General features: G+C 53.1%; 1 protein-coding gene across 3 annotated transcripts; it reads left to right on the top strand.

Moving 5' to 3' along the window:
- Positions 1-59: 59 nt before the first annotated feature.
- Positions 60-18,389, top strand: DEDD2 (death effector domain containing 2). Of its 3 annotated transcripts, none has more exons than XM_060651263.2 (5): positions 60-135; positions 2,277-2,643; positions 4,129-4,251; positions 8,485-8,625; positions 17,174-18,389. In XM_060651263.2, exons 2-5 carry the CDS (start codon positions 2,316-2,318, stop codon positions 17,563-17,565), a joined length of 984 nt encoding a protein of 327 aa, XP_060507246.1. In that variant the 5' UTR covers positions 60-135; positions 2,277-2,315; the 3' UTR covers positions 17,566-18,389. The 3 variants fall into 3 exon arrangements, with proteins under 3 accessions (XP_060507246.1, XP_060507245.1, XP_060507244.1); XM_060651262.2 differs by lacking the exon at positions 60-135 and adding an exon at positions 1,534-1,710; XM_060651261.2 differs by lacking the exon at positions 60-135 and adding an exon at positions 1,535-1,672.
- The last annotated feature ends 555 nt before the right edge of the window (positions 18,390-18,944 follow it).

Genomic DNA, 18,944 nt, shown 5'->3' with positions numbered 1-18,944 from the left:
TGCGTGTTGACGCTCAGGCGGGGTTCGGCGAGTTTCTCCACGCACACAACTGTGCCCTGTGGGCGGAGTCGGGCCTCAGACAAGCGCCTGCGCAGTTCTCCTGGGCTGCTCTGCCAAGAATCAGAAAGTTAAGCGGTGAGAAGAGGGCATCATTGGAAAAGAGGGCCCAGGGAGTGGAATGGGTGGCGGGAGACCTTGACAGAGGTGTTATTTCATGGCTGAAGAAGCTGAGCATCTCCGAGAGCACAGCTTTGGAGGAAGACACAGCTTTGGAGGGTACTTCCCCTCTCTGGACCTCACTTTTAGTAGTGTGTAAAATGGGCTTGACTCACCTCAAAGGCTGTTGAGGGGATTGGATGAAATCAAACACGTAAAAGCTCTCAGCACAGGGCCTGATACACCGTGGGTGCTCCCTATAACCCATGTAACATGGACATAGTCCTTCCCAGTTTGTAAAACTGCTTTCCCTTCCCTCCCACTCTTCGGTTGATTTAAGGATATTCACCGGGCTTCAGTAGGTGACAATTGCCATCGGAGGGAGGGACTCTTTCGAGGTCACTGCTGCAGCCCAAGTAGAGCCAGTGCTGAGCCAGTGCCAATCAGGACCCAGGTCTCCTGCCTTCTAAGGAGAGATAATCCCAGGGATGGGAACCACTCTGGGTAGGGGACTTGTTTCAAGGCACGTGCGGGCCTTGGCCTTGACTCACCAAGGTGTGTGTGGGGGGTGTCGCGGGGGTGGCCACCGCGCCCAAGGCTCTGCCCCGGGGAGCTGCTCAGACACACAGCCTGGATTCCAGTTCTCTTGCTAGAGAGAGTGCAACTTGTAGGTGCAGGTTAGAAGAGGGGGTATTGGAAGGCCCTGTGACCTTGGAGGGCAGAGATTGGAAAGGGTTTCAGAGGGAGGGGTGTTTGAGACGGGGACAGGGTGTCTGACTGTAATGGGGGACTGTGATGGATGACATCAGGAGGTGCACGGTCAGGATGGAGGGGTCTATTGCAATCGGGAAGGAGGTATTGGTTCCTAACATAAGATGCGGGAGCTTCCTGGTCTTGATCAGGGGAAGAACTTAGCTATGGGGGTTTGTGTTGGATGAAGGGAGATTTCAGTCGGGGGCATGAGATGGCACAGTTGTGATGTAGGTTCCTGGTTGCCATTAGGAATAAGGGGCAGTGTAATGGGGGAGTGTCCAATTCCTGATCATAAAGGGGTCTAGGCGCTATTTGAAGCCAGGACTGTCGGGATTGTGGTCCTTTGCCATGGGCAGCTAGGAGCAGTGGTAATGTGGGCGTCTAGGTCGTGATTAGGATGGAACTGTAGTACATGAGATGGATTTGACGTGGGGGGCAACGAGGACCCGACGGGTTAAGTCACGGGCTCACAGAAGAACCCTGCAACCAGGTACCAGATCCAGTTCAGAGGCGGAATCGCTCTCGCTTTGCGCAGGCGCAGCACTGGCGAGCTAGACGCTACGGTTGGAGGCGGGCCCGGAGGGGTGGGGCTTAGAAGCTTCACTCTGCGCTTGCGCCGAAGGGGCGTGGCGGTCGCACCTGCGCGAGTTGGGGGAAGGAGGAGGGGCGAGGTGACGCAGGCGTAATAATAGAGAAGGTGCCAGAAAGATCCAAAACAAGTGGCTGCGGCCGTCGCCCAGGAGTCGTCAGACGCCGGAACCCGGTGAGGATCCAGAGAGGCCTGAGGGCGACTGGTGGCGGGTAGATGGAACCACTTGGGTGTTGGGGAGAGAGCGGTACCGCCCTTGCAGGGCGAGAGGGTCGGGTTAGGGCAGCACCACCTGTGTGGGGCGAAGGGCTGCTTTGGTAGGCTCCACTTGTGGGGGGCAGAGGGTCGCTTTCGGAAGGTATGATTTGGGTGGAGTCGCGGCGCTGATCGGACAGTACCACTGGCCGGAGCCAAGGGGCACGTCCGGACAGTGCCACCCAGAGTCAAAGGGCAGTTGGCAAGGTGCCCTGGGATGGGCCCCCCGCGCTTATTCGGACCGAATCACGTAGTCGGGTCCGGAGGCTGGTTCGGGACATACCACCTGAGGAGGGGCGTTCGGGCTGGGTCTGGGAGGACGAGCGGGGTCTAGCGTCTCGACCTGTTACTAGGGGACCTCGGGCGATACCATTTCTTTCTGGGGGAAGGGGGAGGCAGAGACGGCTGGGTTGTGAAAATAGCCTTGCCCAGCGGATCGAGGTTGGGGAGACGCACTGGCGGGGGTGGGGTCCGGGTCCCCGCGTCGCTGACCATTGCCCCCTCCCCTCTGTGTGGGTTCTAGGCCCTGGTTCTGAGCTTGTGCCGCCCCCCTCCCCCGGGTATGGCGCTGTCCGGGTTGACCCCGGCCCCGAGCTGGGAGGAGGATGAATGTCTGGACTACTACGGGATGCTGTCGCTTCACCGTATGTTCGAGGTGGTGGGCGGACAGCTGACCGAGTGCGAGCTGGAGCTGCTGGCCTTCCTGCTCGACGAGGCCCCCGGCGCGGCCGGCGGTCTGGCCCGCGCCCGAAGCGGCCTGGAGCTGCTGCTGGAGCTGGAGCGCCGCGGGCAGTGCGACGAGAGCAACCTTCGGCTGCTGGGGCAACTCCTGCGCGTGCTGGCGCGCCACGACCTGCTGCCGCACCTGGCGCGCAAGCGGCGCCGTCCAGGTAAGGTTGAATGGGAGGATGACAGACTTCCGGTGGGGACAGGGCCTTTCTCTCTCTAGGACTCTATGGTTGCCAGCGATATGGACAGCACCATATCAGCCTATGTCCCAACCCGCGCCGCCCCTCCTCCCAGAGTATCAATGAGGAACACAAGAGGGAGGAGGCATGGCTTTTTGGGAGAGGTGAACTTGTGGAATTTGGCCACATCAGTGAGGTTTGTGGCCAGTGTTTATGGAGGGCTTATTTCATGCCAGGCACCACGGTAAGCCCTTCGTGTGAACTATCCCCTTATATTCTCCTAGTAATCCCATGAGGAAGTTCTGTTAGTGTTCCCACCATACAGAGAAAACCACAGGGTTAAGAGGAGTTAAGCAGCTTGCTTACATATAAGAACTGAATCCTGTGTGTTGAGCACAGAAGTTACAAGGTGTTGGGACTGACACAGTGTGTGTTCCATGAAGCTTATATTTAGTGTGTGGGGGGGAGGGGAGCAGCCATTAAGGCAGGTAATTTATTTTTAGGTTTGGTTATAAAAAGATTAAAGCAAAGTTAACAGAATATAGAAAATAGGCAGCGGTTTATAACGAAGGCGGCCTTTCTCAGATTGGATAACCAGTGAAGATTTTCCTGAGAAAGCGAGGTTTGAATGGAGGCTGTACTGCTGATGTGCATAGATCTCACAGGAGAAAATGCTAGGCAGAGGGAAAGACAAGCTTTCACCCCTTGGGTCAGGAATGAATTTGGTATCATCAGAGACCTGTGTGGCAGGAGCAGAGAGGGAGATAAGCCACTTTGCACAGGGACATGCAAATGACACATGTAGAAAGTGTGGGAGTCAGGATTCAAAGGCAGCTGGCTGGCCTCTGAGGGCTTGGCTCTGCCCTTAATCCTCTGAGGGAAGTACTCATGGAGGAGCAGTCCTAAGAAGATGAGGAATTCAAGGATTTAAAGGACAGGAGTCCTTTGTGTGTCTTGGGATCGAGTTGTTGAGCTCTTGGCTGGGTTATTAGGGGTGCAGTGGATAGTTGGGGAGGGGGATTGTGACCTTCCCCTGCCTAAAGATAACCAAGAGAAAGGCAGCACTAGAGAAGAAGTGACAGTGTTTTTGGAAAAATGTGTCTGGAGGTTAGGCTACGGAAGAGAAGATTTGGGGACCGTGCTTACTCCTTGGGGCCTCAGGGAGAGCTGGGGGCAACATTGCAGGGGCCTGACGGTGACTTGGCTTATAGAATAACCCTGACAGTTGGAGCTGCTGTAGATAGGGGTGGGGTGGCCCCGGGAGGTCATGAGTCTTCTCTATCTCTGTAGGCATCTAGCATCCACCGGGCAGGAAGCCTTTGAGAGGGAGCAGATGTCTGGGCTCCAACCTCTGGGAACCTGGGCTCCCGGTGGAGCAGTAATCTATCTCCAGGTGGGAATTGGAGGCTGGGCCTAGGAGGGTGCCAGACGCTGTGAATACTTCTTTCCATTTTTCTCTCCGTGAAGTGTCACCGGAACGTTACAACTATGGCACCTCCAGCTCTTCCTCAAAAAGGACAGAAGGCAGCCGCCGTCGCCGTCGCCAGTCAAGCAGTACCTCAAATGCCCAGCAGGGTCAATGGGAGACAGGTGAGCCTAGGCGGGTGGGCAAGATGGCAGCGTCCCTTTCTTCCTTCTGAACCCTGATGAACCCGCTCCATCCTGGCCCATTAAGGAAGGGGACCAAGGGGTCATTCTGTCTCCGCATTCCTTTGTGTGTATGTGTGTGTGTTTATTCTACAAAAGTATGTGTCCAGAAGCAATGAATGGAATTGTTTGTTGTGGTTTTATAGTTCATCTGAATGACCTCACGTGGTGGGTATTCTTCACGTGGCTGTCTTTGCTGGATACCTTTCTGAGATTTACTCGTGTCGAGGACCTTTAATTGGTTGCTTTTAATTGCCGTGCCAATTCATTTATGCAGCCTCCTCTTTTCCTAGTTCCTGAATTATTCAAATATAACTTCAAACATACAGAGAAATTGAAAGATGGATGCAGTGAACACGCTCCTATCTTTCACCTCGATTCAGTAATTTTAACATTTTTGCCACTTAAAAAAAATTTTTTTTTTTAATGTTTATTTATTTCTGAGAGAAAGCACGAGCAGGGGAGGGGTAGAGAGAGAGGGAGACACAGAATCTGAAGCAGGCTTCAGGCTCTGAACTGTCAGCACAGAACCTGACTTGGGGCTCAAACTCATGAGCCATGAGATCATGACCTGAGCCAAAGCTGGATGCTTAACTAACTGAGCCACCCAGGTGCCCGTACATTTTGTCACTTTTGCTTTATGTGCATGTACATGTACACGTAATGATGGGTTTTTAGTTGAACTCTTTGAATGGAAGTTACAGCCATCGGGACACTTTCCGTTTAAATAGCAGGCATTTTTTGAGAATAAGGAGAATGTTCTAGGCCACTTCCAGACCGTTATCACACCTGAGAAAGTAAATAGTAATTCTCTGATATCCTAATGGTTCATTTTCAAATCTCCCCAAGAGTGATTCTACTTTCAGGACTCACTCATAGTTGAGTTTCTCTGCTTTGAATTATTATGTCTCCTTAATCTCTTAGTTTAGAACCCAGACTTCTCCCCAACTGTGTATTTGTTTCTTTTCTTCCCATGACATCCGTCACCTTATTGACCTGGTCAGGCCCGTTGTTTTGTAGAATGTCGCGATTGTTTCAGGAAGTGCCTGATAATTTCCTGCTGGTGTCATTTAACTGGTTCCTTTGTCCCCTGTATCTCCTGTGACGTGGGAAGCCACTCCCCCCCCTCCCCCCCCCCAATACTCACACCAGGAGACAAGTGTGGCAACAGCCACTGGGCATTGTTTATAGTTTATAAGTTGAAACTTGGGTAATTTCCAGGAGTAATAGCTTAGTGAGGTAAAAGTAAGGTGCAAAAAGAAAAAAAAAAAAGTGGGTCAGGAGGCTTGGTTAGATTCAGGTTACATGTTTTTGGCAGGAATGTTCCTCAGTCGATGCTGTGTGCCTCGCCGTGGAGTGCATCAGGAAGCTTAAGGTCTGCTTTTCTTGCTGTGAGGGGGAAGTTTGATCACTTGCTTAAGGTGCTGTCTGCCGTATTTGTCCTTTATAAAGGCACATTGTCCCCTTTCACGGTTAGTAAATAACCTATGGGGTGACACTTGGGCACATCCAGCTCCCCAGCAGTATCGCCCGTGGGTTTAGCATGCACTGTTGATCTCTGCCTGAACTGGTCATTACATTGGTGTTCACAAAAGGGTGATTTTCTTACTGTTTTTTCAATGTCTATCAGCTGGCATGTAGTCTTTCAAGAGTTTTTCTGGGGCGCATGGGTGGTTCAGTTCGTTAAGCGTCCGACTCGATCTCAGCTCAGGCCTTGATTTCAGGGTCGTGAGTTCAGGCCCTTTGTTGGGCTCTGCACTGGGCATGAAGCTTACTTAAAAAAAAAAAAGTTTGTCTTTTCTCTCTCTCTTGTCCTGAGGGGTGGGGGAGTGTCACTATGGACTCATGTGTTATTATTTATTTACTGGGTTAGAATATGTTAGTCATTCTTACTGATGTTCAGATTGACTAGCTCCTACTGTCTTTTTGATTTGCTTCCATCATTCTTTGGGCTTCCTGCTCTGTGCCACTGTAAGGCGTCCTGGACTCAGCTTGTACTTTTCTCTCTCCAGCCCTGCAATCTGCTATTTCCAGAGGCCTGGTTTCTTTTAGAGGCACTGGCATGTAGAGAGCAAGACTTGGGTGCCGAGTAGGCACATTTTTCTGGGTTCTTTTAGTGAACAGGGTTAAAGACTGCTTTAAAAAAAAATTCCTATTTGGGGCAACTGGGTGGCTCAGTCGGTTAAACGTCAGACTTCATCTCAGGTCATGATCTCACAGTTCATGAGTTCGAGCCCCGCATCAGGCTCTGTGCTGACAGCTTGGAGCCTGGAGCCTGCTTAGGATTCTGAGTCTCCCTCTCAGTCTGCCCTCCCCAGCTCTCTCGCACTCTGTGACTCTCTCAGAAACAAAAACAAAAAGAAAAAACAAAAAAAAACCTATAAAATTTTAAAAATAAAAAAAAATTTCTATTAGTGTTTTCAATTCAAAATTAACATTACGAGGATTTTTTCTTCACATTAAAATTTTTGTTTCTTTGTTTTCAAAAAAATTTTTTTAAGTTTATTTTGAGAGAGAGCGAGTACAGGAGGGGCAGAGAGAGAGAATCCCATGTAGGCTCCACGCTGTCAGTGCAGAGCCCAACTCGGGGCTCGATTTCAAGAACTGTGAGATCACGTCCTGAGCCGAGATGAAGAGTCGGATGGACGCTGAACAGACTGAGCCACCCAGGCCCCCTTTAGAATTTTGGTTCTTAATAACATTGGGAAAATGGATTTATTTGCTTCATTTTACAACAATCATAAAATAGCTTTGAAAATATGACGTCAGTACCACTGCTGACTACATCTACTGAACGAAACATACCATTTATTTGTGGTTCTTCCTGTCCTAGGAGTATATCCCACTGAGAGTTTATACAGGCAGAATGTTCTTCCAAGTTACTTGAAATAATTCTCTCGTTCGTGTTACTAATTATGTGTATGTGTGTATATATATATGTGTGTGTGTATATATATATGTGCGTGTGTATATATATATGTGCGTGTGTATATGTGTGTGTGTGTATATATGTATACATATATACATACATATATATATATACATATATATATATATATATACACATACACAGCTAGATTCGTTTGTTTCTGTTTAATTTTATGGTTGGTGTTATTTTGGTCTCTTAAATTTTTAGAATATGTAAAACGGTTATATGACTCAAAAGTCAAAACTAAGGTACATAGGAAAGATGTTCTTAGAAGTATCATTTCCAGTGTTGCCCCCACCCCCTCGTGAATAGGTAACCAATTTCACTATTTCCGATTTATCTTTGGTGTTTTGTGTTATAAAAACAGCAAGTATGTATGTATTCTTGTTTTCTCTTTTTTTAACGTAAAATGTAGCAAATTATAGCCACTTACATTATATTTTACTTTATTTCACTAAACAGGCTACTCCGGGAAGTTACTCTGTACTACTTGTCAGATATTTACATTATTTTCACATTTAGATAGTTATAAACAATGCCCCAGTGGCTTGTTTCCTGGTGTGAGTGTGCAGGGGTTTCTTCAGGGTCAGATGTGGGACTGCTGAGGGGTGGGGTGTGCTCTTCTGAATGATGCTAGGTTATACTTACTGGTTATGTATTTTCCTTTTTTAATGTTTATTTTATTTATCTTGGGAGCGAAAGAACACGGGTGAACACGGCAGGGGCAGAGAGAGAGGGAGAGAGAGGATTCCAACCAGGCTTCGCGCTGTCAGTGCAGAACCCGATGCAAGGCTCGAACTCACAAACTGTGAGATCATGACCTGAGCGGAAATCAAGAGTCGGATGCTTGGGGCACCTGGGTGGCTCAGTCGGTTAAGCATCCGACTTCAGCTCGGGTCATGATCTTGTGGTTCGTGAATTTGAGCTCCGTGTCAGCCTCAGACCCTGGAGCCTGCTTCTTCAGATTCTGCATCTCCCTCTCTCTCTGTCTTCTGCTCACACTCTGTCTGTCTCTCTTTCAAGAATGAATAAATAAGCATTAAAAAAAAGAAAAAGAGTCAGATGCTTAACTGAGCTACTCAGGTGCCCCAACTGTTCATCTTATGGACAGGGCCACTGAGGTTCAGGAAGCAGAGGGGCTCACCCAGGGTCTCATGGCATGGAGACCAGCCTTGAGCTCTTCTCCAGGCGCCTGCCTCAGTGCTCTGTTATCCTGGTCTCAGCATGCCCTGTCTTTCCCTCCTCAGGTTCCCCACCGACCAAGCGGCAGCGGCGGAGTCGGGGCCGGCCCAGTGGTGGTGCCAGACGGCGGCGGAGAGGGGCCCCAGCCACCCCCCAGCAGCAGCAGGAGCCAGCCAGACCTGCCTCAGAAGGCAAAGTGACCTGTGGTAGGTGTCTGCGGGCCTTGGTGAATGCATGCACGGAGCCTGTGACAGGCTGCACACAGGGTGGGAGAGACAGGCACTCGTCTGGAGTGTGGCACACCTAGTGGGTAGGCAGTGGCTTCTGTCTTTCTGGACTTGGATGTCCTTTCTGTTATTATCTTGCTTGTTTATGTCTGGTCCGGAGTTGAAAGATCACAGGTGCTACCTTCTCCAGGAAGCCTTTGCAGACCACTCCCTGCTCTCAATTTCATTTGCTTTTTCAGTAAATGTTTTCATGGGTTTATGTATTTTACAGTCTTTTCTTCTGCAGTGGTGGAATATCGCACAGGGGAAAATGAGGATCCTGGGACAGGCGGCCAGGTTCATTTCTTGGTCTTGGCACTTAAATAGCTTGTCTGACCTTGGGCAGGTGGCTGAACTCTTTTGTGTAAGATGAGGCTGACAGTGGTGATTTTCAAGTAGGGTTGTGGCGAGAGAAAATGAGTTAAGCCGGTAATACATTCACAGCAGCGCCTGGCCTGGGGCCCATGCTGTGCGCTGCTTACCAGTTTGTGCCTCTTCATGCTGTTACTGTGCAGTGTGCTTGGGACAGGAATAGCGGTGAGGTCCCTGCCCTTGGGGAGGCGACCTTCTAGTAGGGCGACAGATCAGTGGAACTGAAGCTCACTTTATAGATAGTGCCATGAACAGAGGGTGGGGAGTGGGTGGAGGAACCCGGCTGGAGCCGAGCTGCTGGGCCCAGCAGGCCTTGGAGTAGATGGGAGTTGGGATTTTATTCCATATGGCGAGTGTTATGTAGGGTTTTCAGCAGAGGATTGGGGTGCCCTGATACTTGGTCTTGACGGAACTCCGACTCCATCTGGAAGATCAGTTAATAAACGACTTACGATTTATAAAGGACTTAGACCCGTGCTAAGCGTATAGGGCACGCTCTGCCAGGATGTGTTAAGTAATTTGAACAAAGAGGAAGCAGAGAATTGAGTAAAGAGGCTGCACAGCCTGAGCAGTGAGGCCGAAGGTCTGGCCCGGGGAAGTTCTGTTACGGAGAAGGGGTGGACTAACAAGGCTGCCTGGGCCTGCAGGTGTGCTGGGTGGGATGGGGTGTAGGGGGGAGATTCGTGCTTAGACTTTGGCTTTGAGAAAGTCTCCCTGGTCCTAAGGGGAGTAGACGGGTGCGGGTGGGCGCGCGCTCTCTCTCTCTCTCTCGCTCTCTCTCTCTCTCTCGCTCAGCCCACACCACTCTGGTTCCTCCTCCCCCGAGTGTCACATGAGGCTGCAGATACCTGCGCTGAGTGCTGCCGGGAGGAACAGACCAATAGAGCCAGCCAGTGTCCTCCAACAGCCCCCAGCTTGTGGGGGTGGCTGCCCGGTGTGACTCTTCCTCGAGGCAGGCAGTAATTACCAGAGCCCCCCAGAGCTACCTGGCTGGCAGAAGGAGTCACTGCCTCCTAGGGAGCCTGCTGAGCAGAGGCTGGGGAAGGGTCTCTAGTTGGCAGCAGAGGCTTCGGGTCTCTTCCCTGAGGGCAGGGCTGTGGCAGGGAGGTGCTTACATAGGGTGTGGCTGGGGCTTGCTGGGAGGACTGTAAGCAGGTCTGACTGCTGACTCACTGGGCAGGGTGGGGCTGGAGGGAGGCCCTCCCCAGTAGGGCCCTGGTTGTTGGTTGTTTCCTCTGAAAAAGCAGGGATGGCTCACCTTTTTTTTTTTTTTTTTTTTTTTTTTTAGTGTTTATTTATTTTTGAGAGAGAGAGAGAGAGAGAGAGAGAGAGAGACAGCACGAGTCGGGGAGGGGCCAAGAGAGAGAGGAAACACAGTATCGGAAGCAGGCTCCAGGCTCTGAGCTGTCAGCACAGAGCCAGAAGTGGGGCTCGAACCCTCGAGCTGTGAGATCATGACTTGAGCCAAAGTTGGACGCTTAACTGACTGAGCCACCCAGGCGCCCCCGGGATGGCTCACCTTTAACAATGTCTAATACCAAGGGTGGAAGGAGGCGCTTCCAGACCCGAGTGATCTGCTGTTCTTGTCCCCTCCTGTTGTGTGAGAGCTATGGGGGTTAAGCCCTAGTCAGCTGCCCTCCCGAGAGGGGTAGAACTAGACTAAACTCTGTTTCCAAAGGGGAGCGACATCTGGAGTATCCTGGGTTTGGACACAGGACCTCTTTAGTTTCCATTCTTTCAGAGACATCCATTGGGCACTGTGCTGGGCATGCTAGTCACTTGGCCCTGAATTCTCAAGACAGCCCTGAGGTAGGGGTGATAGCCCCGACCGGGCAGAGTGGCAGGGTCAGTTCCTTCTCTTCTCCCACGTGTGTTCTCAGAGCATTTACTGCATGCTCGGTACGGTGGGGATGGCAGACGCTTGTGCTCACAGGGTGCATGGTTTGGTGGCAGGAGACAGAAACTTCAGGTGGCGACTGAGAGAAGGAAGGGCAAGGGGTGGGGAGTGATGGGAAATGCAGTTTAAGAGGTATTTTCAAGGGAGGGTCGTCTCAGAAGCCCCCTTGGAACAGACCGAGTGAGCATGTAGATGATTGGGAAAGAGGGTTATATATACAGGACAGCAGGTGCCAAGGTCTGAGTAGGAGTGAGCTGGTGGTGATGAAGGGATGGTGAGGAAGCTGGCGAGGCTGGAGTCAGGAGCAAAAGGAGACAGCTAGGAGGTGAGGCTGGGAGAGGTGGTGGGGCCCATCCTGCGGGGCCAGCAGCCATGGGCCAGGGCTTTTGTTTATTTTTTTTTTTCATTAATTTTTTTTAAAGAACATTTTTAAAATGTTTGTTTATTGATTGTTTTTTAATGTTTATTTTTGAGTGAGAGGCCAAAACACGAGTGGGGGAGGAACAGAGAGAGGGAGACACAGAATCTGAAGCAGGCTTCAGGCTCTGAGCTGTCAGCTCAGTGGCCCTGTCCATAAGATGAGCAGTTGGGGCGTCTGGGTGGTTCAGTTAAGCATCCGACTCTTTTAAAAAAAAAAAAAATTTTTTTTTTTTTTTTTAACGTTTATTTGTTCATTCTTGAGAGACAGAGTGTGAGCAGGGGAAGGGCAGAGAGAGAGGTAGACACAGAATCTGAAGCAGGCTCCAGGGTCTGAGTCTGACACAGGGCTCAAATTCATGAACCGCAAGATCATGACCTAAGCCGAAGTTGAAGTTGAACTCTTAACCGATTGAGCCACCCAGGCACCCTGGTGTTTTATTTATTTTTGCGAGAGCGAGCACAAGTGGGGGAGGTGGCGGGCATCAGTGGGGTGGGGGGGGGACACACAGGATCTGAAGTGGGCTCTGTGCTGACAGCCGGATGCGGGGCTTGGACTCATGAACCGTGAGATCATGACCTGAGCTGAAGTCGGACGTTCATCTGACTGAGCCACCTTGGTGCCCCTCGTTTCTTTAAATGATGGAAAGCAACCAGAGGATTTGAGTGACAGGATGAGCTTTGCTTTTTTCCCTGTTTTCTGTGGAGAAGGTACAGAGGCAGATACGCCAGCGTGATGAACCTTGTCCCTCTTTCACCTGGTTTCAGCAGCTGTCAACTCATGGGTGATCTTGCTGCATCATCCGTGTTGTTTGGGAGTCAATTTCAGGTGTCTTGTTATTTCATCTGTAGATTTTCCACTGTGTACTTCTAAAAGATCAGAATTCCTTAAAAAAAAAAAAAAAATACCACACCAAAAAAACCCTGTCTAATTGGCGCTCTTAAGATCCAGTTGTCTCATGAGTGCTGGCTCTCCTAACCCTCTCCTGACCTCAGAGATTTCCCCATCTTGCCGTTTTCTCTCCCTTGTCCCCCTTGCTTTGTAGTTGTTGAAAGTAGTTCTGTAGTTTGACAGTTGCATCCTGCGGTAGAGGGATTGAATGTGTTCTCCTATTGTCTGTATTTCCTGAAAATTGGTGGTCAGGTCTGGAGAGGTCTGATCAGATTCTGGTTTGATGTTCTGTTGTATTTTCAAGCTCGCTTCCCAGGTGGTATCATGGCCTTCCATCAGGAAGCAGGTAGCGGCTGCTGATTTTGTCTCTGCCGTTGGTGGCAGCCTCTCCTTATTGTTCAGTAGAATCTTAATGTTTGACATGTCTCAGGGAAGAGACTAAAGCAAGGGATGGGGTGCCACCGTGTCCAGAGGAGGATGGTGCTGGCCCTGGAGTCTGGTGACCGGTCTGAGGTGACCACACCCCTCTGCATCTCCAGGGCCTCCTTTGTAAAACCAGAACCTGCTGGGAGTCCCCTCCCGTTTCCCTTGGCGTCTCATTCTGCCCCAGAAGGGAGGGGCAGGAGGACGAGGGGGCGCTGGGGCCCACCTGCGTACGGGAAGCCAGAGCATCTCTGCTCACTAAGACAGTGTAGCCACAGCCTCTGCCCTGGGGGCAGGGAGCCTCTGCACAGCTGCCCTAGTGGAGAGGGACTGTGGCCAGAGGAAACGACTTGGCCGCACGGGCGCCAGACGGTCTTTGAGCCTTGCTCCTCCTCAGTGGCGCACCTGGGCCAGGCAGTCCGTTTCTCTGCACGTCTGCTGCTTCTGTTATGGCCCAGCCACCTTTGGCCTTCCCTGACTCCTGCCCTGGCCCTGTTCCTGACCCCCCTGCTGCTTCCGCAGTGCAGCTGGAGTCGTCTTGGCGTGAGGTCACGTCCTTCCTGAGGCCCTCCGAGGGCTCATCATGTGCCAGGCACTGGCCTCCGCTCTTGACTTTCATCCAGCTGTGTCATCCCCAAAGCGGCCCCACGGAGAGCAGGTGCTGGTTTTATGTAGGAGGCCCTGGAGGTGCGGAGGGGTGTGGTCACCTTGGGAGGCCGGGGACTCCCTGCTCCACCGGGTTCGGCCCCGCCCCTTCAGTCGTGCCCTAGTGCCCTTCTCCTCGAGGTCCTGCCACACCGACCCCAGCCTGTGAACACCTCAAGTGCATTTCCTGCTTCCGGACTTGGCGTGCGGGCCATGCTGTATTCCGGGAATGCTGCTCTTCACTCTCCTGGTTTTTCTCTCTCGACCTACTTGCTCTTCACATTTTACTTCCAGTGTCATTTCCTAGAGAGGACCTGTCTGATCACTGCCATCTAAATTACACCTCGCTCTAATTTTTTCTCGTGGCCCTTGGCATGTCTTTTAATTCCAGGTTTCTATATGTCGTTGTGTGAGAGGCAGCAAACAGGACAGGGGTAGTTAAGAGCTCAGGCTCTGGAGCCAGGCACCCCAGTTGGAATTCCAACCCTGCCATTTCCTGTCTGTGTGGCCTTAGGCAGGTGATTCATCCTCTGTGCCTCAGTTTCCCCATCTGCAGAAAGGAGGTAATAGCACTGCCGTATGAGGTCGCAGGGATAATCAGAGGCTTAATAAATGTGACACGTGTGTGTAGGCTGTGGTAAATACTATGTATGTGTCAGCTGTTGCCCTTCAGTCATTTCGGTGAGGACTAAAGGAAAGACTGAGCTTGGTGCCCATGATTCAGGGCCAGGGACAGAGAGGTGGCTCACGTACTGTGTAGGTCTCCTTTTTCCTCATGGAGTCTCCTTGTCCTCTTTCTCTGTGTACCACACTCTCGTGTTCCAGACCCGAGGTTGGACTGTGGTCTGGTGAAGGATTTCCTCGCTTGTCAGTGGGGATGAGGAAAGTGCTGTGGGGATTTGGGGCCCATGGTTGGGAGAGCCCTTGGGTAGGACCTGGCCCATGAGAGGTGCTCTTTAACTGGGGTTCCGTATCTTCCAGGCCCACTTGTGGTGGGGGGGATGCACATCACGCCAGCATTCCTGGCACTTTGTAAATAGATCTGTTGAATGAAAGAATGGATGGGACACACACTAGTCCATCCTGGTCCTGTTGCCCCTCCACCTGCCATGGGTGGGGGATAGGTTCTGGGTGAACAGTTTCTGCCATGGGTTGAGTGCCGATCTGTGCTGAGGAGAAAGGCGATCTGGGAGGATTTCACCTGCATAGGATGTGCGGTTCTGTGGGCTGGGACTTGCTGGGCGAATGGGTGTTGCAGGGCAGAGGAGGTGGACAGGTCGTTGTGTGAGTAAGGCTTGTGTTGGGGGCACTGCCCTTGTGCCTGGAGGGCAGGGGATGGGGGAATGCAGCCGGGACCGAAGGAGCAGAAGAGGTTGACTTGGGTCCAAGTGAGAGAGGGCCAGGCCTGGGCAGGGGCTGTGGGCTAGAGAGGTGGGTGTTGAAATCGCAGTTCCTGTTTCTGGGTGCCTTCTGGGTCCTAGGCCCTGGGGCAAGTGCTTCATGAGTCGCTTTATTTAACCCTCATGACCACACCGTGCGGCAGGGGCCTCTTGTTTGTCTGTTTATGTTTTTCAGATGGGGAAACTGAGGCTCAGAGAGGTGAGGTCACATGTCCAAGGCCCCACAGCTAGAGAGTGGCAGAGCCGGGACTCGCCTCAAGGTCTGTCGGACTCCGCCACCTGGCTCCGTGCTTCTGCCACTGAGCTTCCCTGTGTGGCCTTAGACAGGTGCTGCTCCTTCCAGTCCCCTGCTCCCTGGCCCCCACCAACTGAAGGCATGGTCAGACACTCATGGGAGGCAAGGATGTGGGCCCAGAGGTCTTAGGTGGTTTGTAGGTGGAGGGGGCTGGGTCTTGGTGCTGTGGGAAGTCCTAGGGGCCGAGGCCAGGTAGGTTTCCTTGGGCCTTGAGCTGAGAGGGTGAGGTTCCCCTCCAGGCCGAAAGAGGAAGGGTTTGGGGTTTGGGGTGGGAAGAGGAAGTGGGTGGTACTGAGAAGTCATCTGGGGGAGTAGAGACCTGTCTTCCACCTTGTGCTCTGTGGCTGACACTGAAAGGTAAAGGGAGTTGGGGACATGGCCCTCCCCCTTCCAGAGCTTCAGTTTCCTCATCCGTCGAATGGGTTGACGGCCCCTGCCCCCCAAGGCTGATCCTGTTCAGTGGCCTGGCCTAAAGCATTTGGCACATTGGAGCTTCTGGCGGCTGCTGTTCTTGGAGCACCTGTCAGGCACGGCTTACTGTGCTAGCTGGTCCTTTTCCGTCCATTGCTCTCTTTTTAATCCTTTTAACAATCTTTCAGAGTCGGAATTCCCCGTTCAGGTAAGAACCTGGGCTCAGAGAGACTGTGACTTGTCCCAGGTCACACAGGTGGTGCCTGGAGGCTCTTGGGTTAGAATCGTCTCCGTGGACCCGAAGCTGTCCTCTGGGGCACCGGAGGCTCAGTGACCTCCGTGGAGGGCTGCCACTCCCCGGCCAGGTGACCTGGGGCAAATCACTTCACTTCTCTTTGCCTCCATTTGCTCACCTGTAAATTGGGGTGATAGCAGGGCCTGCTACATGGTGTGTTTGTGGATTAAATAAATTCGGAGTGCTTGTTGTCTTTTCCAGCTCCTAGCTGATCCTCAGGGCAGCCGTGTTGTGTGGGGAGGAGGTTCTGTTAGTAGCCTGAGTCACGGGTGGGAGTTCAGTAATCCCACAGGGAGGTGACATGCCTGAGGTCACATTTACAGGGCCAGTCTAGGAAGTCCCAGGTCCTGTGCCCTGTGCGGAGCTGCCACCTCATTTGGGCAGATGTGGGCGGGGTTCTAAGCGATAGCAGCGCGACTCAGGCTGGCCTGAGCACAGAGGGAGTGGATGGTAGCTTAAAATCCAGGTGTTCCCAGGGCTCGCATGGGGAGCTCCGTGTTTCCGTCTCCTTCAGTGATTCTGAGTAGGCCTCGTGCTCTCTCCCCTCTCGGTGGCCAAGTGACCTTCCGCAGCTTCGGGCTTACGGCCCACTATCTCAGCCACCTCTGAGGGAAGAGAGCGCCTGCTACCAGTCGAGCCAGCCCAGTCTCAGCCTGGAGATTCCTGGGCGGTGCTCACTGGGTGGATGGGTGCCGGCGATGCGGCTGGCCCTGCAGGAGTGTCCCTGAAGGCAGGAGGGGGTGAGGCTGGTTGTCTCAAGGCAGGTCCTTTAGTTCACGTGTTGATTGTTTCACGAGTGTACGTCGAGCACCCACCGTGTGCCACAGGGCTGCACAAGTGAATGAAACAGTCCCTTCGGGGACTCGGGGGCGGCAGGGAGACAGGTGGTAAACGTGACGGTATAAAGGAAAGTGCAGAGGAGGTTAGAAAGTGATATGTGCCTTGGGAAGAAATGGAGCAGGGTCTGGGAGACTGGACATGTTGGGGGCCAGGGTGATGGTGGTAAAGTTTTAAGTAGGTTAGATGAGGCCTCGATGGGAAGGTGGCATTTGAAGGAGGAGAGGGAGCAAGTCCTGTGAAGACGGGCAGAGCAGCTCCAGCCAAAGGAGAGGCAGGGCTGGGCAGAACCTGCCTGGTGGGGGGGCGGTGCAGCAGGGCACTGAGGCTGGAGCGGAGCACGTGAGGGGAGGGGAGGTCGCCAGGTCAAGAGGTAACAGAGGCCAGGCCACAGGAGGGAAGCCATATGAGGGTGTCACCCGTACTTGGGTGTGGTTATCAGAAGGGGGAAGGATGTGGGGAGGTGCAGTGCAACCCATGGTGGGGTGGGAGGAGCCTGTTGGAGGAGGCTCGACGGTGGGAGGAAGGGTTGCGGTCCCCCTGGTCCCATTGCGCAGTATCAGTGTGTTGGCTCCTCCCTGACCAGTCGTTCCTTCCTCCGCAGACATCCGGCTCAGGGTGCGAGCAGAGTACTGTGAGCACGGGCCTGCCTTGGAGCAGGGCGTGGCATCCCGGCGGCCCCAGGCGCTGGCCCGGCAGCTGGACGTGTTTGGGCAGGCCACCGCAGTGCTGCGCTCCCGGGACCTGGGCTCTGTGGTGTGTGACATCAAGTTCTCGGAGCTCTCCTATCTGGACGCCTTCTGGGGCGATTACCTGAGTGGCGCCCTGCTGCAGGCCCTGCGGGGCGTGTTCCTGACTGAGGCCCTTCGTGAGGCCGTGGGCCGGGAGGCTGTCCGCCTGCTGGTCAGTGTGGACGAGGCCGACTACGAGGCTGGCCGGCGCCGCCTGCTGCTGATGGAGGAGGAGGGAGGACGGCGCCCAACTGAGGCCTCCTGATCCTGGACCTGGAAGGACTGAACCCACCTCCCAGCCTCCGGGCCACTTTCTCCCCCGGAGGACATCCATCTCTGCCCCTAGAGGACTGTCACTCCAGCAGCTCTGAGGACTGGACAGATGGCCTGGCCCCTTGACAGCCTCTCCCACAGGATGTGGGCTCTGAGGCCTAAACCACTTCCACCTGAGTTTTCTTCCCAGCCTTCCCCCAACCCTACCCCCAGGTGTGTTCCCTCAGCTTCAGGAGGCCAGGGGCACAGGCATGCAGACCGGAAAGGAGGGAGGCACATCTACACATTCACCAAAGGCCCCCTTCACACCGTGTCCCTGAACCTGGGCTTTGTGCACACATGCACACTGCCCCCTCTGGAATTTCCCCTGGCTGCCCTGGCCTGCTCCACACATGTCTTTGGCCTCAGGGCTTCTCTCTCAGGATCTCTGATTTTACTGCCCCCAACCCTGGACTCCAGCACCGCTGGGCCCTGGGGCTAGGGTGCACATGGGGCCTGCTCACCTTGCCCTCACATCTCCACAGCCGGCCAGGGCTCTGCCCAGCTTCCATACACAGACCTGGCTCCACATCCTCCTGCCCCCCCAGAGTTGGACGTGCAGACTTGGACATGGACCTGCACCCAGCGTGTCACACCGCAGTGCATGTCACACCACAGTGCAGCAGCATTAGACCAAGTGTGTTGTTGCCTATGGGGCCAGGATCAGAAACCCAACTTCCTTCTCAGAAAGGGAAGGCAGAGGCTTGGGGCTGATGGGAAAGGCCTTTTATAAATGGCGCCAATAAAACTGCCCTGGACTGGGGCTTAGGGTGGGCATCGAGACTCCCTAGGACTCTTTCTTTACGGGCTGGAGGAAGGAGCTGATGACGTCCTGGGCCCAGTACCCATCCTGGAGTTCCTGGCCCAGTATCAGGCTAGAGGAAGGGCAGGAGGCCGGAGTGTCATCTGCCGCTGCTGCCAGAGGCTTGCCTGCCTCTCTGGGCCTCAGTTTCCTCATGTGTCAAAGGAAATACTGCCTTGGGGTCATACCTCTCTCAACCCCGTTTGCACATGCTTGGCCCTTGGATGTTCCTGGGAGTACTAACCAGTGTTAATTTTATTCACTGAGGTGGGCTAGATATCTAGCCCAAAGCTTTGGAAAGCGAGTGGATCATGAGCCACAGTTCTCTGCCTGGAATCCCTGTCCAGATGGCGCCTCATGCCTTCTGAACAGTCCTCTCCTAAATCTGGACCTGCATGCTTCCTCCTGAGGCCCAACACTTCTTCCTGCTGCTGTGGCTACAGGAGGTTGTGGCCTCCTGTTCTTTCCCCACCCCTTGTTTAAGGGCTTAGGAACTCAGGTTTCTTAATACCCCATGTTTTCCTTACTGC

This window comes from Panthera onca, chromosome E2 (assembly GCF_046562875.1).
Source record: "Panthera onca isolate mPanOnc1 chromosome E2, mPanOnc1 haplotype 2, whole genome shotgun sequence".
NCBI classification, from domain to species: domain Eukaryota; kingdom Metazoa; phylum Chordata; class Mammalia; order Carnivora; family Felidae; genus Panthera; species Panthera onca.
The sequence above is the reverse complement of the archived record's forward strand: the minus strand, read 5'-3'. Positions and strand labels throughout refer to the sequence as shown.